Raw genomic sequence first — 24726 nt, forward strand, 5'->3', positions numbered from 1 at the left:
CAATGGCCTTTCGTGTTTCCAGGAATAACGCTGTTGCGCGCTATCACGTCAACATGGCAGTGCTGCATACTAGTACGTGCATTGAAGCGTAATGACAACTAGCGCACAGAGCACATGTGTAAGGAACCATGAACCATCCAACAGTGTCCTCCATGTCCTACAATGAACACACCACCTCGTTTACACAGCAATGGGCCAATGGCAGGGGGGTGACAATACAAACCCAAAAAAGGCAATAATCGGATATGATTGGCTGAAAAGGGAGACAAATCGCAGTTTCAAACCAATCATGGGTCGATCTCTTGCTGAGGTGTGCAAGCCCCAGTGCTATCTTGGCACACAAGGATATACATTTTGAAATAAGAGTATATTTGGATATACATTTTCGTCTACTTCACACTCGACATTTTCAATTAGCACACAGGTCTCGAAAATATAGGAAAGCTTCGCTCGAATGTCTCCATGGTTGTACTTGTTTTTACTATGTGGAGGCAATTGTCACCCCCTGGCAATGGGCGGTGCTTGGTTCCCGAGCCGTTGCGGTTTCTAATGTATATATCGAGACGCGGCAAAACCGAACGTCAACGAAGGCGACGAAATAGCCACGTGCCAAAATCGATTGGCCCATGAACAGCCCGACGCAAGCCTTCGTTTCGTCCATACGCCACGAGCGCTGGCGCTCCAAGCTCCGCAAATGGTACCAATTTGTGGTCACGATCGCGGGCTTGTGTGTCATTCTCTTGATCGCGGGCGACGCAACAGCCAACAACTGGGCGATCAGCAACTTTCTTGGCGGCGGGTACTTTTTTCTGACGCCAATCGCGTCAGTGCAGTCGCTCGCGCAGCTCAGCACCAAGTACAGCTTTGCCAAGAACCTCGGCGTCGACAACTTGTCCAACTTGGGCCAGTGGATGTCCAACTTTTCGGTTGTCAACATGGTCACAAAAAGCAACAAGATCTACGTCATCCAGACCGGCGACATTGCGCTCACGCCCAATTCGGTCTTGTGCCCGATCTTCAAGTCGACGTACGCTGTGGATGTCGCCGTCTCGAGCAAGGTCAAGCTCGCGCTCATGTCGGATGCCGTCACGTTCTTTCGGGGCAACGCCGTGACCCACTTTTTCTCGGACGATGCAACGGCGAACCTCGGCAATGCCAACCTCACTGCCGACGAGCTTCTCGCTCGCAACTACATTCCGGGACGAACGACCGTCGATAAACGCTTCACGACTGAGATTGCACTTGTCAACTCGAGTTTGCCCCAAACACATCGTGTCAACTACTACCGCATCTTTAGCCGATCGTTCTGCTCGGGCTGCGACCCTGTCGCCGAGCTCGGGTACTCGGTCTGCAACATGACTATGGTGTACAATGACACGGCCAAGACACTCACGGTCACCGACTCGCGCTTTTTGCCCGGATCGATGTTCAAGCTCGGGTTCGTCATGCCCAACAGCGCATTTGGTCAAGTCGCGCTGGCCGCCAAGATCACGGCCATCGTGTTTGCCGTCTTTGGGTACCTTGCGAGCCGCCGCACAGTTCAGTGGCACGACGTGGACCCGACCAAAGCCGAGTCGGTCGTGACGCGCGCGATGCGCAGCGTGCTCCCCAAGGTCTTCCGGCACCAGAGCCACGCGCTGCGCTTTGATATGTTTTGCTACAACTCGGACCTCTTTGTGTTTTTGTATGCGGCGAGCGTCCTCATCGACATCCCCAACTGCCTATTGTACATGCGCAACGTCAACTTGTACACAATGTACGCACCGCAGTTCCTCTACTCGCTGCAGCTCTTTTCGCTGTCGACGCGGCTTCTCTGGGTCAACTGCGCGATTTTGAAAGGGTGCAAGATCCTCTGGAACCTCCTTGGCGTCGCAACCTTCAATGGCGAGAGTGCCGTCATGCGCTTCTTCAACTGGAGCAGCGTCAAAACGCTCTACTTCTCTGCGATCCTGCTCTTTTACGTGCCGCCGTTCATCGAGTACAATAACTCGGTGACCATCGACGTACGCAACTCTGCCCAGCGCATCGACGGTATCTGCATCAACGTCTTTGACGGCTTCTACATGCGCGTCGCGTCGTCGATCACCACTGGCTTGATCGCCAACGTCTTGATCATGACAGCGCTCGACCATCTGATTTTTTTCAAATTTTGGCGCATCATGACCCGAAACTCCCTCGCGCGCCAAGCCATCTTCAACAGCACTTCGATTCTTTGCGACTACCTCGACGATGTGATGCCGGATGAGGCCGCGACCGGGGCCGTGATTATCGTGACGGCGCGTCGGCTTAGCACCCTGCATTGGTTCTTTACGAGCCACTTGGTGTGCTTTGGCTTGCCCGAGAAGGGGCTGCGGGCCAACAAGAGCAAAGCCATCACCGTCAAGACACCGCAGACGTCGCCCCACAAGCCGCTATCGTCGGCATCGGCTGTCGTGCCCGAGGCGAGTGCCGCTGCAAGCAGCGACGCGGGCTGCCTTGTCGTGCAAGACGGCGACTGCAACCTGTATCTCCTTGACCACAAGTACACGGCCATCACGAGCCTCGCGTTCAACATCAAGATTCTCAAAAACACCACCATCACCGTCCAGTAGCGCCCGAGTCTCGCTAAATTGCTCAAGTTCTAGTAGTGAATATCTATAATACATAGTTGCTTTGACAAAGACTACACTAATCGCGTGTGCATTGAAGACCATTCTTAAAACCACGGAGCGTAACCGTAGGCGCCTAGACAGACGGCATCATGAGTGAAGCCGCCGAGATTGCAGCGCGCCGTGGGCGCCGCGCGTCGCTGCCGCTGCGCGCCTCAATCACCGAGCTCGTGCAAAGCAAGCGCCCGTCCCTCGGAAGCGAACCCTTTCGTCCGCCGTCAACACACGAGAAATACGAGGCGCCCAGCAACAACAAGGCCCTCCGCAGCGTCCAAAGTGCGTCGACGCTCCGAAGCCGTGGCCAATCGACCGTCGGCAGTGACGACACCGACCCGCTCGAGACGCGTCATCGCCGCGCGCCGACGACACACCCGCGCATTGTTGACGCGTGCGGGCGACCAGTTGTCGGCGTCGCGTACGGCAAGGGCACGATGCAGTACGTCAAGTTTAGCTCGACCGAGGCGCCGCCGTCCTCGCAGGCCCCGCCGCCGCGCTGTGGGTTTTGCCACGGCAACAACATGCTCTGGCAGCTCCAGTGCTCGTTCTGCGGTTGTCAGCGCGTGCGCGAGGCGCCACGCATGCACTATGTGGTCAATACGCTCTTGAGTCTCGACCCGCACATCAGCGCGAGCAAGGTACACAATGTGTCTTCTTGTTCGGGGACACATTCATGGACGTAGATGGCGCGCAAACTGCTGCGCTACGCCCAGTTTGACGCTGAGGCGCTGCAAGCGGACGCTGCGTTCCGCCAAGCGACCATGGTGCGGACCCGCGTCGCCATGAGCATCATGAGCAAAACCTCCGACACGCTGCGCTTCCACATCATGCGCATGATCTTCAAGGCATGGCGCAAAGTCCGCGCCGAGGCGACGGCGGGCGAAGACATCATGGCGCGGCTCATTAGGATCAAAGACATGCAGGCGCGGTCGCGGCGCAAGGCCGACACGTTCCGTGCGTGGGCCGCGTTCCGAGACTCGTGCCAAGACCAGCGCGCGCTGCGGTGGACGATCGCACTCGACAAGTATCACACTCTGTCGTTCGGTATCAAGTTGATACATTTGGATGCAGACGCCGCAAAGTGGCCAAGCAACGCGCGTGGATGCTCTGGATGCGGTTTGTGACCACCCGGCTCCGGAAGCGCTGCCAGCACATGAAAGATACGCTCATGTACGCTGTCTGAATTATGGTCCCAAAGTTGGTATTCTGCGATTCATCGTAGGTCGAACAATCAAGCGCGCACGTCCGAGGTAGTACCGACTCCTGTCCTTAGAACGCCGTCATCGTGTCGGTAGGAGCTCGCCAAGGCCAAGGGCTTGCTCAACGAAGCCAAAGGCTCGTTGCTCATGGCAATGGACCAAATTATCGCCGTGACAACGCAGCTCATGCCACTTGTCGACCTCCGTCTCCAGCGTGCGCTTTGCCTATTCTTGCCTGCCTATGTTATCGATGGGAGTAGAGCTGCTGCACTACAAAGCCATTGCGCCCGACACAGTCGCCTACGCGCTCGAGCCCACGTGCGCATCGGTGCGCATCCACATCATTAGTACTCGAGCTCAATATTAGTGCGGTCTATAGTCGGTGATCGACTCGCTCATGGTCCACGACCTCTCGCTCGTCGCCGACATGACGGTCCCGAAAATCGACGTTCCGTTTGCATCCAACACAACGCTCCACGTTGTCGCGGCCCGGGTCGTGGCCGAGCCCCCGCACGCGATCGTCTTGCGCTGGGTCAACGCGGCGATCGAGAGCATCAACGCCACTGCGGCGCTCAAGGTCCTCGCGCCGCTGCCGACGTTGAGCGACGTCTACCTGCACATGGCGTCGCCGACGCTCTTGTTGCACTTGCTCTGGCATTTTGTACCGGCCTCCAAAGCAGCGTACGACACGCGGTACGACGACGCCTGCCGTCGCGACCCGCTCTTGGCAACAAGCAGTCACCACGCCCAGCACCATATGCAGTGGAAGCTCTTTTTCGAGTTGGCGGCCAATTACGCAGCACTTGGTCACGAGATGGTGACGCGCGACGACATGGAAAGCAGCGACTTTGGCGCCTACTACCTCGTGCTGCTGCACTTTTTTGTTCAGTTTTACCACCAATCGGTGGCGTCGCCAGCGGACGCACCGACGAGCGAGCTGCGCTTGTCGATCGACGGCGTCTGGGCGGCGCTGCGCCCCGACATCTTTCCGTCGTACGAGTCGGACCCGGCGACGCGCGAGAGCTGCCGCAACATTTTGCGGGACCTCGAGACGGTCCAGCACGCCCAAGCTCATGTACTGCGACTGCATTACGCAACTGCACTCATCGTCGGTCAGCACAGCCAGCACGCGCTCGCCTCGGGGTTTGAGGACCTCGCACGCCGCAGCACCGGGCGTAGCACGAATGTGCAAGTCGCGCTCGAGAAGCAGCGTCTCGCCACGTCCATCACGCTCGACAACAGTCGCCTCGAGTTCATGTGCCCGCAACCCGACGACTTTCGCTCGATCCAGAACCTCCTCCGGAAGCACGTGGTGCCGCTCATCACGTTGTTCAAGAGCTGCGGCGTGAGCGCAGCGGGCTTCTCCCTCTCGGAGCAGGAGTTTTACAAGCTCATTTCCGACACGGGGGTCTTTGACCGGAAGCTCATGGCGCGCGGGTACCTCCAAGTGCTCGTCCAGCACACGACCGACGTCCACGACGTTGGCGCCGAGCGCTGTCTCTCGACCCACGAGTTTGCAGAGGCCATTGTTCGCGTCGCGCATCACCTCAGTCAGAAAGCCGCAACGACCGACGCCCCCCCGTCGCTCGTGGGCAGCGTCACCGACTTTGTCGAAACCAAGCTACTGAAATTAGCGTCCGAGCGCGAGAAGCAGAATTTGACACTCTTCAAGCGCCAACTGGGCGCCTCGGACGTGCAAGCGGTCGTGCGCGCGGCTGACAAGAAGCTGAAAAAGGTGTTTGCGTTCTACGCGGTGGAGCACCGGGCCAAGAGCATGAACCTCGCGGAATTTAGCAATTGGTTGAAGGACCAGCGTTTGATTGACGCCATCTTCCCGTTCCCGCGCGCCAAGCTCGTGTTTCTGAGCGCGATGCACCACACGGAGGCGATCGTGTCGTCCAACGACCTCGAACTCGACTTGACGTTTGGCGAGTTCATCGAAGCCGTCGTCGCCGTGGCCGTGTACCGCAACCCGAACCCGTACCTCCCGCTGGCCGACCGTCTCCACCTCTTCTTCAACGACCACTTGCCGAGCTAATACTCCTACATTCGATTTCATACACCGGCATGTTGTACGATCCCTTTGGACACGCCAGGACGCCACCAGAACTCAGATATCTAGAACTCGGATCTTATTCGTCCGAAACTCGTAGTTTTACGTTTCAAATCGAAAATGTCGGGTAGGATCGTGTCCAACGCCTATCAACGGTAGTGCAAAGATGTTGGCATTTCTCAATTGCAGCAGCAACAAGCCCATTCCTCAACATGCACGTATTCACGCTTGCACTCGTGGTCGCGGGCGTCGCAGCGCGTTCGCAGTACGTCATTCGCCTTCCAAATGGCGCCAACGTCCCCGGTGTGAGTGCACTCGGGCACACCAACCCAAATGGCGACGGCAGCGTCAACAAGTTTGGCAATGACTTCAGCGCCACCGGCGGTGGGTGGACCAAGACGCTCTGCCAACTCGACTCGGACGGCGACGGCGCGACGAACGGCGAAGAGCTTTTGGATCCGTGCTGCACTTGGACGCAAGGCGGGAGCCTCACATCGACGTATACCCCGACGCACCCGGGGGTAAAAAACACATTTTCAAAAGATGAGCTCGCGGCGCTCAAGTGCGGCAGCAACACGACGCTGCCGCCGTCGTCGGCAACGCCCAAGCCCAGCGCAGCGCCGACCATTCTGCCGTGCATCGGCCTCGTATTTGGCACAGTCGTTGCACTTGTGCTCTGGTAATCATTGGGAATATCTTATATATATTTCTACTCTGTTCTCTTGTCGACCCCGACTTTGCACTTGGAACCAGCAGACTTTGCGATGCAGAAACTTGGTTACACTAGCTCCATGGCTCAAGCCTCTGACGCTTGAGCCTTACACGACCCCCGATGCGTCAAGCTTCAACAAGCCATTTTTTGTTTTGACACTATGGTATTAGCGGTGAAGCTGTCGATGGAATGCCACCGCCACATACTAATCGTAGTTGTGTTTTCAGTCCATCCCAGTAGGACAGCGGTGCATTTTGGGTCGCCTATTTGGTCGAAACGACTGCAGTCGTGTCCATATTCATGTCGCCAGAAGCAAGCGATCGGGCGCATTCTGGCCACATACCAGTTCGCAACTGCCAGTTTCCACCTTTCAGACGTCGGATGGGGGAAGGGTCTGGCGACATATGCCTCCAAGAGGTGTTGTGAGGATCTTGCACCTAGCCCTGGATACCTCCTCCGTGGCGACTTTATCGAGAGGTCACTTGACAAAATGCAGTGGATTACAACAGCCCTCGCTCTCTCGACGGTGGTCGCGCGTCCTGCCTACGTCATTCGGCTCCCAAACGGTGGCAACGTGCCTGGGGTCCCAGCCCTTGGCCACGCCGACCCCGACGGCCGCGACCGCAGCCTCAACGCGTTTGGCAACGCCTTTAGCAAGTACGGTTCATCATGGACCAAGACGCTCTGCCAGCTCGACTCGGACGGCGACGGCGCGACGAACGGCGAGGAGCTTTTGGACCCTTGCTGCACTTGGACGCAAGGCGGGAGCCTCGCGCTGTCGTCCTTCACACCGACCGACCCTGGTGTGAAGAATCCTTTCTCCAGCGACCAACTCGCGGCGCTCAAGTGCGGCAGCAACGCGACCATGCCGCCATCGTCGGTGGCAGTGCCGAGTTCCAGTAGCTCGAAAACGAGTGACAGTAGCGTCACGCTCTCGTGGTCGAGTCTGTCTGTTCTTGGCACGACACTAGTAGTAGTGTTGGCGGTGTAGTAGTCGATTGCTAATATACAAAGCCATCAACACGTTTGACGATCGTTGGTCAACTGGAATAGGGCATAGAATGGCCTGGTGGCTGGACAGCACAAGAAGACCCAATGACAGGTACTAATGACGAGCCCATTGACGGTCCGCGCTATTCGCGTGGCGATGTGTTGTATAGGAAGTCCATGTTATAGCGACCGAAGCAGCGTCGTTGGTGGCCATGAGAGTAAGTACTTTGCATTTAGCACTCGCCTCAACAGTTCCACAATGCACTCGATCATCGCTCTCCTCTTTGCTGCTCTCGCCGCCGTCGTTGCTGGGCAAGACGCCACCGCCGCTCCGATGCCGGCCACCTTGGTCAGCGCGACGCCTAGCCAAGACGCGTCAAGCACCGGCAGCCTCGATGCGTCCACGCCGCTCACAGCTGGGTCGAACGGTCATGAAGGCGATGACGGCACGGACAAAACTCGTCTGGGCGGCAACTACGCGAACCAGGCCGGCAAGTACGACAACAAGGGCGGCAACTATGGCCATCAGGACGGCGACTATGGCTACAAGCCCGATGGATACGGGACCCAAGCTGGCAACTACGGGAACCAGGGTGTTGGCTACGGTGAGCGCGGTGCCATCAACAAAGGTGCTGGCTATGGCCACCAAGACCTCGGCTACGGCCACCAAGCTACCAACTACGGCACCGGGTACGGGAACCAAGGTGCTGGTTACGGCGACCACAACATCGGCTACGGCAACCAAGGCGTGGGTTACGGCAACGGTGGCGCCACGTATGACAACAACTACGGGGATCGTGGGTACGGCCGCTCCAACGTCCGGGGCGCCACTGGCGCTGGCTACGACGCGCGCCAGACGTACGGTGGGCCGAGCTACGGTAGTGCTCGCCAAGACTACGGGAAGTATGGCCGCGTTGACAAGGATGCGTATCTTCGCCGCTAGTCGGTCGGCGCAAGGCTAACGTTTGTCGCTAAGATGTACACTATTGTCAATAGCCATTTTTCTAAAACGGTCATTAATGTCCTTGCCCTACGAGTCGCGAGTCTTGCACAGCACCGCTCCATTGGCATCGTCGTACATATGCGAGAACGACGCGAAAGGTACGTTTTCAAAGTGATGTTAGTAGAATAGTAGGTGGTTGGATGGCTGCTTCTTCTTACGCCAAGACCTTGGCGATTTGGTACGCGCGCTTGAGTTTCCGGCGCAGGAGCTTCTGCTCGAGCGTCTGCTCGGCCTCGGGCACCTTCTCGCCGTCGTCCTTGGTTGCGTCGACGACGTCTTGGGCTTCGCGAAGCACGCGGTCGCGCGCCGTGCCCTGCATGCCGCCGAGGTACTCCAGCACGATCGTAAACAGCGCCTTGTTGACGACGTCGGCGCGGTACATCCAGCGCAAAATCCACACCTGCTTGGCCTTCTTGAAGCGCCAAATCGGCTCGCCCGTCTCGGTCTTGGCGCTCGGGTCGGCCGTCAGCTTTTGCCACTGTTCGAGGTAGTACTTGGCCTCCTGGATGAGCTCGGGCGTCGGCTTATTCTCCGTGTCGTTGCTGTTGCCCGTCGCAGGCACCGGCGCCTCGCCGTCGGCGGTCGCCTCGGCCTTCTTGTCCGCCTTCTTGTCGGCCTTGAAGCGCTTCTTGGCTCCGTCGCCCGTGTTGCGGCGTCGCTTGACCATGATAATTCGATTGGGCTCTGCGCGATAGCTCTGCGCGATTGGTTCCAAGCATACGCGAGGCCATTGGCTGAAAGCTCGGGAGCGTTGAGCCAATCCGAGTGCGCCATTCGCCCCGGTGATCTTGGTGCAAAATGACGCGGAGTCGCGCAGTCGCAACACCGCAGAGGTCTCTCGGACCGAGAGACCTCGCCAGACGTGGTACCAGCATATAGATCGTCGTACCAGGATATCTACTGCATCGACAGCCGACGCCATCTGTTCTGCAACGACAGCGAATGCCCACCACGCTAGCTCGAACCAAGCAAGTCGAAGGCCAATTCATCGGCTCACGAGACGACGTGAGCATGCCAAAGTTGCGCCAAAACTTAGGCGCCGTGTTGTCGAGCGTGGTAGAACTTAGAACGTCCGACTCAGACGAGCGCCTTTCTCTCTAAACATAGCTTCCTGCACGTTACACCCCGATGGTCTCGTCGTCGCGGGGCGAGTCCAGCCTCGGGCTCGGCATCGACGCCGCGTTCCTTGTACGTCGTCGGCACCTCTGGGCCTTCTCGCTCTCGATTGTTCTAAGCGGTCAGTACCTCGCTCGCTGGGACGCGTCCGACGCCACGCTCGCCGGTGTCACCTACCTGCTTCTCGCGTCGGCGTTCTACAGTATGAGCGTCTGCACAAGCGACTTGCTTGCAGCAATACCCTTCTCTGGCGGCGCGTTTGGCCTCGCGCGCGTCGCTATCGGCTTTTACGGCGGGTACCTCGTCGCCATAGCCGAGTGCTTCGAGTACGTTCTCTGCACGGCCGACGCGGTGCAGTCTCTCGGTGCAACCATCGCGCTCGTATCGCCCGACAGCACTCCGTTTCTTCCGATCGCGTACCTTGTCATCTATGTGCTGCTGACGCGCCTGCACTTGGTGGGCGGCCCCAGCGTCTGGAACACCTACACTGTCCTCGCAGCAACCACGATCTTGGGGCTACTCATGTACATCTGCAGCAGCGTTCCGCAGCTCGAACGGCGGTCGCTGCGGACAAAGAGCGGGTGGAGCTCGGGGTTTGAACTCGCGGCGCTCGCACCGTCGCAAATGCGGCTCTTCATGGGGCTTGAGTGCCTCAACCTCTGCGGCCAGGACGTTGACGACCCGCAGATCACACTCCCGATCGTCAAGCGCCGGGCTATGCGCGTCGCAGTTGCATCATCCTTTGTCCTCGGTAGCATCACAGTCGTCTTTGCCCCTTTGCGCTGGACGGCCCCGTCCCAGTACCCGCCGCTCGCCCCCGGGTTCGCCGACAGCTGGGGCGTCTCGATGCAAGTTGCCTCCTTCCTCTCGGTGCCAAGCATGCTGGCCAGCGCTCTTTGCTTTATGCACGGCTATAGCCGCGTGCTCTCGTACATGGGCTCGTCGCGCTTGGTGCACCGGTCGCTTCGGCGGCGCGTCGGTCGGCACCGGACACCGCGCCGCGCCCTCTACGTCGGCTCGGCGCTCAGCATCCTCGCGTGCCTCACCTCGCACTATCTTCCCTTGTTTTGCCTGCGGTCGTGCGCCGCGGCGTGCGCGTCCATCATGTACATGGCGCAGTGCTACGGGTACATTTACTTTACTATGTCGGTGCAACGGCAGGCGTCGGCGGTGGCGCGCGGCGCCGTCGCCCGTCGCCGGTTCGCCGCCGGGTATGCGACGGTTGTGTTTGGTGCTTGCTTTGTCGCGTGCTGTGCCACAGCGCTGCCGTCCGCCCCCGAGTACTCCAACGTCGTCGTCGTCGGTGTTTTGGCCAGCGTCACGCTCTTGTGCTCGGTCTACTACTATAATGTTGTGAAATCGTCGCAGCTCTTTTCGGAGCACGAACGCCGGAGCTTGATGGTCGCCCACATCATTGTGTGTACGTTAGTCGTGGCGACGGGGCGACACGAGTGTCTCATAGCATATATCCTATTCTAGTTAATAAGAACAAGCTGCGGCAGTCGACGCAACGACTCAAGAAGATCATCACGAGCCAGAGAGCCGCCATGTACATCAAACGCGCGTCGCTGGGCACGACGACGGTGCCGACGGTGCAGCCGGCGACGGCCGAGCTACTGCGCCGAAAGACTGCCAACGATATCCCGCTCAAGGACGCATCAGAAAGCAGCAAGGACTTGAAGATGGCACCCGAGCTAGCCCGCGCCACTACTGACCTAACAGTAGCCGCCAACTCTGATACCAAGTCCGATGAAGGACTCGAGCGAACCATGTCGGCGCACAAGGTCATGCCGACGCTAACGCGTCACTACACCGTGTCGGACATTCGTGACGACCGGCGGTCGAGCTTTTCGATCCAAGCAAACCGAGGCACGGACCGTCGACCGAGCTTCTCGATCAAGTCGAGTCTCAACGAGCGTCGCCCAAGCTTCTCCATCAAGTCGAGTTTGGCGGACCGACGCCAAAGCTTCTCGCTCAAACCAAGCTTCCAGGATAGACGGCCGAGCTTCTCGATCAAGCCGAACCTCAACGACCGCCGACTTAGCTTCTCCATCAAGCCCAGTCTAAGCGAACGTCGCTTGAGCTTCTCCATTCAAGGCGCGGGGGCAGAGCGTCGCCCGAGTATCTCGCTTCAAGGCGACGGCGTCGACCGTCGTCCAAGCTTTTCGCTGAGCGGCGACGGCCGGCGAAGCAGTGCGGCTGGACGCCACGGCGCGCTGCGCTCGATTCTTGGCAAACAGCACCTCGGCTCTGCGCGCGTCACGGATCTCGCAGTGCTCTTCCAAGACGACGCCGAAGACGACGAGGACGACGACGACGATGGCTGCATCCCGATACCGCCGCTTCCGTAGTAGTCGCTCGTAGACTTGGTTGTTGGTGGCCGTAACCTGGGATGCTTCCTCACAGCAACTCGTATACTTGGTGCACCCGCATCCTTCTTTCGGTCAAACCTCGTCGCTCGTTCAAGAAAAAACTACATGCTCGAAGAAATACGTAACCCTAATCCGCGAGGGGTAGGGTTCTATTTCGAGGTGATGTGCATCGTCTATAGTTAGAGAAAGGCAGCACTTCCACTTCACAAACATAATAGCGTGGATGTGGCGCACCTTGCGGCTCACCGCGGCCGGAGTCGTCACGTGTACCGCCCTCCAGTTCTACGTACCCGCGGCGCCCAACGCTGATGCCCCAGATCCCAAGCATGTGTCGACGACCAATCAATTCAATGCCCAGCGGCTCGTGGACGTCACCAACGTCCTGCGTGTTGCCCACGGCCTCAACGTAGTCGCCTGAAACACCGAGCTGAGTGCCAAGCTCCAGTCGTTTGCGAATTCGTGTCCGGGCTTTGTGCACGGAGGCCCCCAAGGGTTTCAGAATCTGGCCGGCAATTTCGAGTCGTGCCAAACGTCGGCGTCGTGCTGGGGCGACCGCACGGGCGCGTGGCAGTGGTATATATGTGACGCCACTGTAGTTCCTCGTTGACCGACTACGTACTAGGTACGGCGAAGTGGCCAAGTGGAATTTCAAAGCCCAGAAATGCGCGACCGGATCGTGGAGCGATTGCGGTCACTTCAGCAACATGCTGTCGCCGGGCGTGACGGACATAGGCTGTGCCATGTCCTACTGCCCGTCATCAAGCCCGTACTACAACGTGTGGTGCAACTACAACGGCGCGGAGGTCAACCCAATCGTGCCACCGACCACGTACAACGTCGAGATGCTCCAAGCCGCGCTCAAGAACCAGTCGCACGAGCTCTGGACAGCGCTCCGCCTCGCGACGCCCCCGTGAATCCGTCGGCAGCCACCGACGAGGCTTCATGTTATTAATACTACGTAATGCCCCTGCTTATATCTGACCCACTAAGCTTAGTACATCTCAGTGAAAGGCGTTAGCTTGCGGATTCGAACTGACAATACTGCAGGTGAGGGACGGAGAGCAGGTCGCGTTTAGTTGTTAAATTTGAAGAAGATGATGTCACCGTCCTCGACTTCGTAGTTCTTGCCCTGCTGCTTGAGCTTGCCGGCCTTCTTGACAGCCTCTTCCGAGCCGTGCTCCTTGAGGTCCGCGAACGACTGGACTTCGGCCATGATGAAGCCCTTCTCAAAGTCCGTGTGGATGACACCGGCGGCCTGGGGCGCCTTGCGACCCTTGCGGACCGTCCAGCCGCGCACTTCGTCCTTGCCGGCCGTGAAAAAGTGGATCAAACCGAGCGCGTGGTAGCCCGTCTTGAGGATACGCGGCAGAATCGTCTTGTCGTTCGGGTTGGTCTTTTTGAACTCTTCGAGCGCCCCACCCGACTCGAGGTCCATGAGCTCCATCTCAAACTCGCACGAGAGCGGGATGACGGGCTCGTTGCCGCCGCGCGACGCGACAAACTCGGCGATGAGCGGGAGGTACTTGTTGCCCTTGCGGAGGTAGTCGCGCTTGCTGACGTTGACAAGGAACACGACCGGCTTGGCCGTGAGCAGCTGGAGCTGGTTGAGCACATCGACTTCAAAGACGCTCCAGTTGCCAAACGAAATGTCCTTGCCGTCCTGGAGCCACTCGAGGGCCTTGACGAGCGCCTCGTACTCCATCTTCTTCTCCTTGCCGCCAATGCCACGCTCGACGTTCTTCTTCATGCCATCGGCCTGCTTGGCGACGCGGTCAATGTCCTTGAGGCGCAGCTCCTGCTGGATGATCTGGATGTCGCGGACCGGGTCGACGTTGCCCTCGACGTGCGTCACGTCCTTCGAGTCGAAGCCACGGACCATGTGGTAGATGGCATCGACGGCCTGGATGTGCGAGAGGAAGTTGTTGCCGAGACCGGCACCTTCGGCCGCGCCCTTGACGAGACCAGCGATATCCGTCACGTGGATCACCGGGGGCACTTCGCTCGCCGGCTTGTACTTGCTGCAGAGCCAGTTGAAGCGCTGGTCCGGCACCGGAATGATGGCCTGGTTGGGCTCGATCGTGCAGAACGGGAAGTTCTCGGCCGGGATGTTGAGCTTCGAGAGCGTGTTGAAGAAGGTACTCTTGCCGACGTTGGGCAGACCCACGATACCGATCTTGACGTTGTTGGTCGGGCGGCCGAGGTAGACCTTCGGGACTTCTTCCTTCTTCTTGGGCGGCATGGGACTTGATGCAAAATGGCGTCGCGGCCAGCCATTGCGATTGCACTTTCTAACGGAAATACAATGCAATCGAATACAAACATCAAGTAAAGATAAACAATTAGGATTTATTGTCGGCGAATTCGGACGTTGCCGAGGTTGAGACCTAAATGATCCGAATTTCAAACCGATCGTCCTCGACAGCAGAGGCGGCGACGCACTTGACAGGTAGTTGTACCGATGTCTCCGTTGGAGGTGCGACTATCGCGCGCTTGCATTTGCCGCCAAATGCTGGCGAGAGAGATGTGTCATTGACGTCAAGACGCCGCTTGGCCCCGGTCGGCTGGCTGCATAAAAGCGTCAATGCAGCTCCCGCAGTTGCGTCCGATTAGACTAGGACTGAATGCCCGAATTGTAACGAGCCAATGAAAAGGGTTTAACGCAAGCTTTTCACCCAATCGTTCGCGTCCTCGATTCGACCAATCGGGAGTCCGTCATCAGCAAATCACGCAGATCCCGCAGGATGGCACCGTCGAGCACGCTGCCCATCCCGCCCATGGAGGCAGTCCGCATGCTGCTGCTGCAAGATGGCACGGCGATTGGCAGCTACCAGCGGCCTCTGCGGCGCCACGTCGCCTCATCCTCGCTGCGGTCGTCTCCGGGCTCGCCGCTGTCCCGGCAAACCGCCGTCTGCCTCGTCCTCGAGCCAGCCGGCCACTGCTTCTCCGTCATTGACGCTTCGGCCTTTGCATCTGGCGCACTCCAGCGCTATAGCTCCGCCTCGTGTCCGTCTGTCTACATACCGCCTCTGCGGGAGCTCCTTGCGTTCCGGAATCTGCATGCCGGCGACCGACAATTGTACGTGCACGAGCACCATCTCCGGGACGTACACTGGCGCCAAGGACCTCTTCCGACAACTTTTCGCTGGCGCTGCGGCGGCTTCAAGCTCGAAGCGATGCAATCCGAGTCGGGAGCGTATGGCGTCGACTCGCTGGATGGCCTTGCCCGCGTCTGCCTGGATGCGACAGGCACCTTCTTTGATGCCACGTGCACTGTCGCAGTCGCTACGACCACGGGCGACGGGCCTCGGACGCGCATCACGCGTATCGCGCAGCGCTTCTTCCGGGAAGCGATTCCTTTGCACTGGGCGTACCCGGCTTCAGTTCTTATTGCGGCCCACCAAGCCCACCTGACCCACCAGAGCACGTTTTCTATTGACGTCGATTCGCCTTACAAGACGACGCCGGCACCGACCAACAGAGCGTTTAGCGCGCGGCCGCATTGGGCAGCTGTCGCCATGCGCCCGGACGACTTGCCGACGCCAGCGCTCCTCGCCGTCGACGTCTATGACGTGGGACAGCACGTATCGGTGCCGGCGACCACACTGCGGCGCCCGCTCGTGGCCGAGTGGACGCGAGACGCTTCGTTCCACGTCCTGCCCACGAGCATCTACGTACGACCTCGCTCGCATACTGCATTTAGAAGGCGTCCTTATAGGCGTTGCTGCCGGCCGACAACTCGACCCTGGTGTTTGCCAAAGGGTTCTTCAAGCACTACACGTCCGAGGCGCCGTTCGAACACTGCTTTACCCTCACGTCGGTGCCACCGCCGACCGCGTCTCGGTTTGCACGAAACTTGCCACCGCTTATAGCTCAACGACACCGCGGTAGGCTCGCGTACGACCTGACGGCGATTTGCAACACCATGGCCTTTCTACACGAAAGCGCCAACCAGCTGCAACCAGCGCCGTCGGTGCGCGCCTCGTACCTTGGGCGGGACTCACCGCTTGCATCTCGGTAGATGCCGTTGCCTGCGGTTGATGCGAATGCGGTCGTCGAAGACCAGACGACGGCCGTCGGACGCTTCCGCGCCTTTGGCGACGGTCGAGTCCGCGTCATCTTCACAGACCGGACGATCGTCGCCGCGGACGCAGCGGGATCGACGGCCTCCCTGCTCTTACCTACCGGTGTGTCCGTGTCCATCTTGCTATGCGCGCCACCAGACATGTACCAACCGTATGCGCCGTCTCGCCAAGGCGATGGACCAACACGTATATGTTAGATACATCCACGCCACCATGAGCTTCCGAACGTGGGCCTACTTGACGCCGCAGGAACGGGCAGCGACGAGCCAGCGCCAATCCGCTGTCGCAAGCCGCGTTGAGGCCGAGCTCGCCAAAACCCGCGCCTGTCTCGCCGCCGACGTCCCCCGGTGGCACCCGTCGTCGTCGTCCACCACCGACAAGGTCCAAGACGCCCTCCGTGCGACCCAAGCCCACCTCGAACGCGTCCAGCGCACGCTCCAAGAACGTTCTTTATAACACGCACGCCACATTAGCCCCACATCTTTTCGTCGGCTTCCTTGTCGACCGGCGTGTACCATTCGGGGTACGGCAAGCTCGGGTTGTACCTACGCCGACCAAATCCTGTCCACAGTCTCAGGAGACGAGAATGGTACCGGTAGTTGAGAAAAAGCTCTTCGTCTTGGACGTCGTGGAGGGTCACAAGTGCGATACCCTAACCCCGATAAGAACTGACCGAGACAAATGAGATCGTACCGGGACAAGACCGCGCTTGCCAAACATGGCAAACAGCGACGGCTGTTCGACGTAGCGGTTGGGAATGTACGGTGCAAACGCTTCGGACGTGAACGGCTCTACAACTTGGTCGCCAAAGGCCCACCAAATGGAATTAGGTATACCGGCAGCAGGAAAGTCAAATGCGACGGGCAGCACGTTCGGGGACGCGCCGGCGGGCGGGTGGTTGACCATTTGTGCCAGCGCATAATGGTTCACGTGCGGAATGGCTACTTGATACACTGAAACAATGCTCGGGACGCGTCTTTGGGTACCTTGGTCCTTGGCGTTGATGATGGCGCCATCGAAACGAGCACGCGCAAACGGGTTGTTGGAGACAACGTCAAAGTATTTCTAGACCAGAAGGAGCATGATTGTCGAGGGACAGCTCTGTACCTTGCGGTAGTGCTCCGAGAGGTAGACCGTGCCCGGGTACAAGGCGACGAGCGTCCCCGCGACCGCCGTCCCCTGCAAGAAGAGGCCGCGACCGGCGGTCTCAATCGTCGAGTCTTGCACTTGCAGCGAAAAGCCGACGTGGGCCTGGACGTAGCCTTCAATGGTTGTCTACAGATGACGCAAGCATGACGTTGAAATGGGCGAGATCCTGCACGGACATGGGGCGACGTCGCCGGACGCTCCGCGGTGATGGAGAAGACGTTGGGCTTCTGTTGCAAGACTTGGTTGCCAAGCATGAGCGCGCTAAACAGGGCTTCGGCCTACGAGATCGTGAGCAGGCGCCAGCTAATGGGGTCGCACCTGCTTGGTGAGCGCAGTCTGGGCCACTGCCTTGTGTTCCTCGAATGTCTTGGTCTCCATGGCCTCGACAGCCTGCTCGAACAGCGCTTCCTTCTCCCTACGTCCACCTCCATAAGGCGACTGCATCACTGCAGGCAGGTACTCGGGCGTCACGATGCCAGGACCGCGGGCAACATGGAGCTCCTTGAGGTGTGTCAACATTGCTATCGTGGCCATGTCCATTTGCTCCTACGATGCGCGCATTGCCTCAGAATGACGCAAGAAGCGGGTCATGACGTGGCAGTCGTACCTGGAAGCGACGGCCGGCCGTCGTGCCCGAGAGGGCGTACTGCATGCGCTGGAAGACGGTCGCCATGCTACGCGCTTTCCAGTGGATTGCGGAAACACTATTTTCGACATGCATCATCATAACTCTATATCAAGGTTTGTACACTATATATATCATTCGGGCAAGGGCAAGCTTAAAACACCCAAATATAAGCGAAAACCACCCAACAACGCTGCCGTTCTTGGGAAAATCAAGAGCGTTGCGAGGCTTCTAGAGGAAAGAGAGCGTGCACAAGATGATTTCCGTCGTCTGATGTAGCTCTACTCGAGAGAATGGTTGGTGAAGCTTCTTGGGCCGGTTGGTACAGACGCCAGTAGCGTCCAGTTGCGTGGGTTTAGCCGTCGCACCCAATTGACTGCATCCAAACGGCCTAAAATAGCGTGGGCGACGGAACGCTATTTCTGAAAGGTGGGTACACTATTACATGCTGTCCTGCATTTCCCCGTTCAACACGCATATGGTGTATTGTGACATACAATTGGCAAGTAGAAAACGAATAAGACTATTTCCGTGCCAGGTATAATTCTGACGCTGCCCGAGGGCTGTTTCATTTGGGAGCTTGGCAGAAGTCGACGAGCGAGATGAGCGTGGCTACGGATGCGTTGTTCAACGAAGGTAGACGACTGCTTCGCCTCGCCGCCATGCGACGCGCCGGCGACACGGCCTTCTCTGCATGGCCCACGCGCCGCTGCATCGCGCCGCTTCGGCGTGTCCATCAACATGCAGGTTGCTCATGGCCGCCCATGTGCTAGGGTGGGGTGATGTCCTCACAAGCATTTCGCCTTACATGTGGGGCAACATTGGTATCGCCGTCGGCCTTGGCTTCTCCGTCATCGGTGCGGCCTGGTACGCGATCCTCTCGGCGTGTCTCGTGCTAAGACTGGCGGCGTAGGGGCATCTTCTTGACGGGCTCGAGCTTGCTCGGCGCGGCGGTCAAGGCGCCGCGCATTCGCTCGAAGAACTTGGTGTCGATCATTTTCTGCGAAGCGACAGCCATCTACGGTGTCATTATCTCGATCATCTTGCAAAACAAGGTCGAAGTGCCCGGCGTGCGCGGCCCGCACGACGCGCCGCTCGACCTCAACCAGCTCTACTTTGCTGGCTACGCGGTCTTTGGCGCCGGCCTCGCGGTCGGCCTCACCAACATTGCCAGCGGCATCTCGGTCGGCATTGCTGGCAGTTCGTGCGCGCTTGCGGACGCCCAGAACGCCAACCTCTACGTCAAGATTTTGATTGTCGAGATTTTCGCCAGTGCGCTCGGTATCTTTGGCGTCATCGTCGGCATCATCATGTCCAACAACGCCGGCTTCCCCAAGTAGAAGACACCCATGCGGCCCTTCTGGGCGTCGTCCTGCGCAACTAGTTTCTTACCAACAACACGACGACTTGCATTTTGAGTTTGACGTTTGCAGTCGACATGGTACCACCAGCGACCATGGCCGATTCTGCTCCTGCAATCACCACGCAAAAGCCCAGATAGAAGGAGGCCGTATCCCCTAACCACCGGCTAGTTGAGTACACAGAAGTACGGAAAGTGGCAGCAGAGCAACGCCGACTGACTGCTGCCAAAGGCTGTACAGTCTCGCATCAACCGTCGGATGGAGATGCTAACTCACATCGCCTTGTCCCGGCCTAGTGGTGTTGACGTGGGCTACACCCCACCACTGCATGCGACCAACAATCACAGTTGAGCTCGCCTACGGTTCATCTTGATCCACAGCATCGGCGGCAACGGGCACTCCGCCATCGCCCACGTCTCGCTCAAGCAAACTTGTCTTGGTGGCCGAGTCTGGAGTCTGGCTACTCGCCCTCGGACCCGACGAGGTCGTCGCTTCGAGCCCCGGCGTGCAATGGATTGTTCATTTGTTTTTACAAGTGGAGCACCATCTCGTCGACGCGGTGCTTGGCTTGAAGCACTTTGGCGACATCGGGGAAGGCCTTGACAAGACCACTGTGCTTGGTGTCGAAGTACGCGCCGAGCTTGCTGAGGCGACGGCGCCACGCACGGGGCAGCGTCGTCGTCGGGCGACTTGCGAGGCGCGCAAACCCTTCGTTTAACGTCGCTCGGGGCACGAACTCGACGCTGTGACCGAGCGTCGCCGTCGCGAGCTCGCGCAGCATGGCCATGACGCCGTTGAGCTGCCGCGTGTTGAGGTACATGTCGTCCCAGTGCTCAACGGACGGGTACAGAGGCACGCTGGGCTTGGCAATCACTCGGACACTGCTGTCAATGCGAGCTTGGACGTCAAGTACCTCTTGGCGCAGCGGCGGCGTGCGCGCCGTTGGCCGCGGCTACACACGATCTCAGCATCCATCCTGCACGTAAGATAGACCAACCTCGAGGAGGAGCCGGAACGGCAAGCTCTCATCGTGCTCGATCGCATCTCGAATGCACTTGACGAGCGAGAGCATCGCGTCCTTCTCGTAGCCGAGGCGGGACGAGACAAAGGCGCGCAGGTCCGTCTCGAGCGACGTCAGCACGAGGTCGACGTAGCCCATGGTGTCGAGCACCCGGTCTTGAAGCGCTGCGAGTCGACTCAGTACGTAGTCGTACTCGAACCCGACGCCTGCAATCGCATTCGACGACGCAATCGTGTCCTTCTTGGCCACGGGCGTGGCCGTGCCCGCCTCTTTTTCCTTCTTGGTGGTCGGCGGCGGCGCTGTCGATGCGCCGCTCGGTGTCGCGGTGCCTGGCACGTTCGGTAGCTTGAGCGCCTTGGACGCAACGATAGCGAGTGTGTCCTTGGCCTTCTGGAACGCGGCAGCGACTTCTTGCGCCGGTGTGAGGGGCACGACTTCGGCTTCGACGACCACCTTCTTCTTCGCGGCGGCCGACGCCTTGGTGGGGGCAACTACCGCCTCCTTCTCGTCCTCAGCCGGGTCTTTCCCAAGCGGCAACAGCGGAATCTTGCCGTCATCCAGGGACTTGACCAACCCGACTTCGAACCCGGCAACAGCGTCGGTGATGACGGTGACGCTCGCGTGGAAGAGGTCGACTTCAGCTTGGAAGAGCATCGTGCCGACGAGCTGAATGGACGTGAGCGCATCTTCCTTCCACTGGTCGCGCAACAGCGTCTCGAGTAAAGCCAAGGCTTCCGCGCCCTTTGCATCGAGCACGGCACCGAGCTGGTCGAGCAGCGTATCGACGCGGACGTGCAGCTCGGCTTTCGTGCTGGCGTCAAAGCGCATATCGTCGAGCACGCTGTTGTTGAAGTCATACTGGAACGCGTCCAGCATGCCCTGCTTGGCATCGGGCCGGCGGGCAAACGCCGTCATCTCGGAGAGGACGTTGACAGCGTGCGCCTCGACGCGGCTGCGGTACGCACGCAGCATCGAGAAGCCGTGCTCGAGCGTCCGCTTGTACTGAGAGTCCGAAGCCTCCCAGACGCCGCAGCCCAAGGCCGCGAGATCGACCTCGGGCACGACGCTGAAATGCAGTGGGAGGTTGGCACTGTCGCCGTGGCGGTCCGCAAGGAGAAACGCATGGGCGGCTTGCGTCGCCTCCAAGACGCTTTGGTGCGCGGCCTCGACGCCCACTCGAAGGGCCACGAGCTCGTCCTTCTTGAGCTTGGCGTCTTCGCCGGCCCGGAGCGTCTGGGCGGCGGCCGCTTCGCTCTCGAGAGCAAGGCGCAGAGTCTCGTCGTGCCGCGCGACGGCCCCTTGCCGCCCCTCTTCTGCGGCCATTGCGTCGTTGGCTCGTGCTTCCATCTCAAGGCAGTTGGCGCTCTCGGTCGCGGCAGCTCCATGCAAAAACGCATCGATGTAGTCGCTCATCGCCCCGACGAGGTCGTCTCCGGAGACCGTGCGCAGGGTGCCGTACGGTGCAAACCACGCAAGAAGCGAAGGCATCGCCACGTCGTACGCGTGCGAGAAGAGCGAGAGCGCTTCGGTTGCGATCGTCGGGTCCCGCCACGGGCAGAGGCGGCTGCGCGCATCGGCCTCGGTCGGCGGCGCGTCTTGCATATGGAAGCGCGCGCCCGTCACCGGGTCCATGAGCTTGCCGAGGCAATGACGAAACACTTTGGTGCGGTCGACTTCGAGCCGGAAGACCAAGTCGAGCCCCGACTTGCCGAGGTAGTGGTTCAAAGGGAGCGCCGGCGGTGGCAGCGGTACCGCGAGATGATCGCTGCGGGTTGGTGTCGGCGTCGGCGCGGGCACGTGGCCGCTGAGCACCCGCTCCAGGTCCATGGCTTCATCGAGGCTCGCGACAAAGTCGGTGAGGATCCAGCCGCGCTTCTCACTCGGGTCGATGCTTCGGATTGCTCGCTCGAGGAGCGTCAAGTACAGTGCATTTGGAATCGACTGGCCGGCGGAGAGGAGGTCCTTTGCGACGACGCCGACGTCCGACTTGGTGGCCATGGCAGTTTCCAAGAGCGCGTGCACCGAGACCGGCGCGAGGTTGTACTGCGTCGCAAGCAGCGCCGCACACGTCTTGCGCCCCGCGAACGGCTTCCCGAGCAGCGCGAGCTTGAGCGCGAACGCTGGGAAGGGCACGCGTGGTGGCGCCAGCGTCGGCGATGTGGTGCGAGCGCGGCAAGCGGCCACAACCTCGCCCAGCACGTGCTCGCGTGGCAGCTTGCCGTAAACAAACGACGGTGCCGGCAAGGTGGCATCGCTCTCGAGACGCGACTCGGTCACCAATGCGTGACGCGTGCTCGTCACGTGACGCTCGATCTCGCATGCGTTCAACACGCTCTCTGCGTCGCTTGACGCAAAACCCGCGGCAAACAGCTCGTCTGGGGCGTGGACACCAAACGCGAGCATCTCTTGCCACGTCGGCGGCGGGACAAACACGTCCGACGGCAAGATCCACGTCGAAGTCTCACGGTACGTGGCCGTGGCCAGCGCCAAGTCGACGACGCGGTCAAGCACGTGGTGGGCGATAGCGATGTTGGTCTCGGCCGCCGCCGCCGCCATGGCGGTCGTCAAGCGCTCTGCGCGCTCGCACTGCGCCTGGACAGCGTCCGTGAACCGGTGGTGCAGCATCCCATACGCTGTCGCGTCGCGCCGGGCCGACTCGACGACATCCGTCTCGGCGCGCTGGGCATACTGCGCGTTCCGGCGTGCCCGGTTCTCGGTGACGATGTCCATGTAGGCGACAACGTTGGCTTCCTTCGTCTCGAGGTGTACCTCGGTGGTGGTCGCCCGGAGCAAGGTGGCTTCGAGCGCCGCTTGGACCACGTCGTCGTTGCGGGCGCGCTGGTGGTTATCGCACGCTTTCAGAAACCGCGCGCGGCGCTTGCGCTGGATGTCGCCGCGGAGTTCGCGCTGCCGGCGCTTGGCGCCGACACTCGGCATCGGCGTCGGTGACGTTGGCACCGTCACGTCGACGTTCTTGAAGGTCGTGCGGAGCGACCGTATGCCGTACCCGATCGAGAGCTGTGTCGGGAGCTGGAGGCCTTTGGACGGCTTGAGCGTCTTCGTCTCGGTGAGCTAAAACCGTCCATAGGTCAACGTGACGGACGTCGGTGCAGATCTACCGTGGCTTCGAACGTGGCGATGCCGTTGGTCACTTGGTCCTTGGCCGTCGCCAGCGCCGTGGCCTACGAACGCATGAGCCAAGACGACGTGTACAACGGTGGCACCTGGCGCTCTGCGGCGCGTGTCGCCACCAGCTTTTTGTAGCGGGCTTTCCGGCGCTCGCGCTCCCGCTTCTTGGCTGTCGCGGCCGCCCAGGCTTCGGTCTCGCCCTCGGTCGTGATCTACGCGCGTGGTATCATGCAAAGGATGCTACAGAGCGCTGTACTTGAGTGAATTCGCGCTGGATCTTGGTCAAGTGGAGGCGCTGCTGCCGTGTCGCCTCGAGGTGTTCGTGGTACGCCGCCTTTTGCGCCACTCGGTCGAGCGTTAGCTGCGCTGCCGCCGCCACCTTGTACCTACGCCGTTTGTTCATGAACCAACGTGCGCGGTCCGAGGTACTTTTCGCGCTTGAGCTCGTCTTGCGCTTTGACGTGGAGTCGGATCGCGTGCTCGAACGACTCGTGCTTGATCGGGTCAAAGACCGTCTTGGGCAGCCGACCTGGCACGTTGTGGATGGGCAAAACGCCGCCAGGTGCATAGGGCCGGCACGACACGGTGCCGGACCGATGTGCGCGAGCGATCGCCGTCTACGCCTCGTGCGATGATGTGCCAGAAAGGCCGGCAGCCTACCTTGAGCTGGTAGAGGAGCTTGGTGGCCGCGCCGCTCGCTTCGTTCATGACGCTCGTGGCAATGACCGGGTCCATGCGAATGCCCAGCGCCCGCATCGAGGGCTCGAGGAGGCAGAAGTTGACAATCTTTGCATCGGCCGAGTCGCTCGAGACAAAGTCGCCAAAGTTGTGCTGCTGGTTGGCCTTGAAGAGCACTTCGCCAAGGAGGTACCCGCTCGCGAACGTCGCCTCAAACTCGGTCACGACCACCGAGAGCTGGACCTCGTCGTTGAGCCAGCGCAGGAGCAGCTCCGACATCCGCGACGCTTCGACACAATCTTGGCGTGGGGGTAGGGCAAAAAGCGGTGGGCGTACCCCGGGGCACACAAAAAGGGACCCTTCCCCGCAACCCGCAACGAGCTCGCCCGCGTTTCCACTGTGAATATTGTCCACAGAGTGTGCACGACAGCAATAACTCGACTTGGCGTACACCGGGTAGGTGTGCAAGCGTCCAGACTGGTTACCGGTATACCGTACTGAGGCCAGATGAAGCGTCGAGAACGAACTTGGACGTTGAGGGCAACGTCAGCGACCACGGTGGGCCCGAGAGACGACGCCCTTGTGCGTTGC

General features: G+C 59.8%; 13 protein-coding genes across 13 annotated transcripts; 9 read left to right on the plus strand and 4 right to left on the minus strand.

Moving 5' to 3' along the window:
* The first annotated feature begins 568 nt into the window (after positions 1-568).
* Positions 569-2660, plus strand: SDRG_12635 (hypothetical protein). Its single transcript, XM_008618713.1, has one exon. The coding sequence runs from the start codon at positions 627-629 to the stop codon at positions 2589-2591; it is 1965 nt and encodes a 654-aa protein (XP_008616935.1). The 5' UTR covers positions 569-626; the 3' UTR covers positions 2592-2660.
* A 48-nt stretch (positions 2661-2708) lies between these two features.
* Positions 2709-5960, plus strand: SDRG_12636 (hypothetical protein). Its single transcript, XM_008618714.1, has 7 exons — positions 2709-3283; positions 3329-3669; positions 3717-3815; positions 3868-3895; positions 3941-4058; positions 4105-4172; positions 4224-5960. The coding sequence occupies exons 1-7, from the start codon at positions 2741-2743 to the stop codon at positions 5880-5882; spliced, it is 2856 nt and encodes a 951-aa protein (XP_008616936.1). The 5' UTR covers positions 2709-2740; the 3' UTR covers positions 5883-5960.
* A 66-nt stretch (positions 5961-6026) lies between these two features.
* Positions 6027-6615, plus strand: SDRG_12637 (hypothetical protein). The gene has a single exon (XM_008618715.1). It carries the CDS (start codon positions 6110-6112, stop codon positions 6578-6580), a length of 471 nt encoding a protein of 156 aa, XP_008616937.1. The 5' UTR covers positions 6027-6109; the 3' UTR covers positions 6581-6615.
* A 484-nt stretch (positions 6616-7099) lies between these two features.
* SDRG_12638 (hypothetical protein) lies at positions 7100-7600 on the plus strand (the record flags this gene model as incomplete). Its single annotated transcript, XM_008618716.1, has 1 exon — positions 7100-7600. The coding sequence occupies one exon, from the start codon at positions 7100-7102 to the stop codon at positions 7598-7600; it is 501 nt and encodes a 166-aa protein (XP_008616938.1).
* A 258-nt stretch (positions 7601-7858) lies between these two features.
* Positions 7859-8542, plus strand: SDRG_12639 (hypothetical protein; the record flags this gene model as incomplete). Its single annotated transcript, XM_008618717.1, has 1 exon — positions 7859-8542. The coding sequence occupies one exon, from the start codon at positions 7859-7861 to the stop codon at positions 8540-8542; it is 684 nt and encodes a 227-aa protein (XP_008616939.1).
* A 35-nt stretch (positions 8543-8577) lies between these two features.
* SDRG_12640 (hypothetical protein) lies at positions 8578-9293 on the minus strand. The gene has a single exon (XM_008618718.1). The coding sequence runs from the start codon at positions 9267-9269 to the stop codon at positions 8757-8759; it is 513 nt and encodes a 170-aa protein (XP_008616940.1). The 5' UTR covers positions 9270-9293; the 3' UTR covers positions 8578-8756.
* Positions 9294-9615: 322 nt separating this feature from the next.
* SDRG_12641 (hypothetical protein) lies at positions 9616-12149 on the plus strand. Its single transcript, XM_008618719.1, has 2 exons — positions 9616-11138; positions 11198-12149. The coding sequence occupies exons 1-2, from the start codon at positions 9731-9733 to the stop codon at positions 12067-12069; spliced, it is 2280 nt and encodes a 759-aa protein (XP_008616941.1). The 5' UTR covers positions 9616-9730; the 3' UTR covers positions 12070-12149.
* Positions 12150-12313: 164 nt separating this feature from the next.
* On the plus strand, positions 12314-13004 carry SDRG_12642 (hypothetical protein; the record flags this gene model as incomplete). Its single annotated transcript, XM_008618720.1, has 3 exons — positions 12314-12496; positions 12518-12663; positions 12713-13004. 3 exons carry the CDS (start codon positions 12314-12316, stop codon positions 13002-13004), a joined length of 621 nt encoding a protein of 206 aa, XP_008616942.1.
* A 134-nt stretch (positions 13005-13138) lies between these two features.
* Positions 13139-14334, minus strand: SDRG_12643 (GTP-binding protein YchF). The gene has a single exon (XM_008618721.1). It carries the CDS (start codon positions 14327-14329, stop codon positions 13163-13165), a length of 1167 nt encoding a protein of 388 aa, XP_008616943.1. The 5' UTR covers positions 14330-14334; the 3' UTR covers positions 13139-13162.
* A 467-nt stretch (positions 14335-14801) lies between these two features.
* Positions 14802-16652, plus strand: SDRG_12644 (hypothetical protein). The gene is made up of 5 exons (XM_008618722.1): positions 14802-15761; positions 15806-15930; positions 15979-16060; positions 16109-16323; positions 16370-16652. The coding sequence occupies exons 1-5, from the start codon at positions 14832-14834 to the stop codon at positions 16626-16628; spliced, it is 1611 nt and encodes a 536-aa protein (XP_008616944.1). The 5' UTR covers positions 14802-14831; the 3' UTR covers positions 16629-16652.
* On the minus strand, positions 16642-17994 carry SDRG_12645 (hypothetical protein; the record flags this gene model as incomplete). Its single annotated transcript, XM_008618723.1, has 10 exons — positions 16642-16717; positions 16766-16824; positions 16866-16963; positions 17009-17113; positions 17159-17237; positions 17280-17447; positions 17498-17599; positions 17640-17736; positions 17782-17867; positions 17929-17994. The coding sequence occupies 10 exons, from the start codon at positions 17992-17994 to the stop codon at positions 16642-16644; spliced, it is 936 nt and encodes a 311-aa protein (XP_008616945.1).
* Positions 17995-18511: 517 nt separating this feature from the next.
* On the plus strand, positions 18512-19371 carry SDRG_12646 (V-type H+-transporting ATPase 21kDa proteolipid subunit). Its single transcript, XM_008618724.1, has 3 exons — positions 18512-18582; positions 18720-18813; positions 18860-19371. Exons 1-3 carry the CDS (start codon positions 18549-18551, stop codon positions 19284-19286), a joined length of 555 nt encoding a protein of 184 aa, XP_008616946.1. The 5' UTR covers positions 18512-18548; the 3' UTR covers positions 19287-19371.
* A 364-nt stretch (positions 19372-19735) lies between these two features.
* On the minus strand, positions 19736-24444 carry SDRG_12647 (hypothetical protein). The gene is made up of 7 exons (XM_008618725.1): positions 24118-24444; positions 23869-24074; positions 23714-23843; positions 23553-23669; positions 23448-23510; positions 20305-23400; positions 19736-20259 (listed from the first exon to the last, which is right to left on the minus strand). The coding sequence occupies exons 1-7, from the start codon at positions 24412-24414 to the stop codon at positions 19837-19839; spliced, it is 4332 nt and encodes a 1443-aa protein (XP_008616947.1). The 5' UTR covers positions 24415-24444; the 3' UTR covers positions 19736-19836.
* Between the last annotated feature and the right edge of the window lie 282 nt (positions 24445-24726).

The sequence above is a fragment of the Saprolegnia diclina genome (genome assembly GCF_000281045.1).
Source record: "Saprolegnia diclina VS20 unplaced genomic scaffold supercont1.51, whole genome shotgun sequence".
NCBI classification, from domain to species: Eukaryota; Oomycota; class Saprolegniomycetes; order Saprolegniales; family Saprolegniaceae; genus Saprolegnia; species Saprolegnia diclina.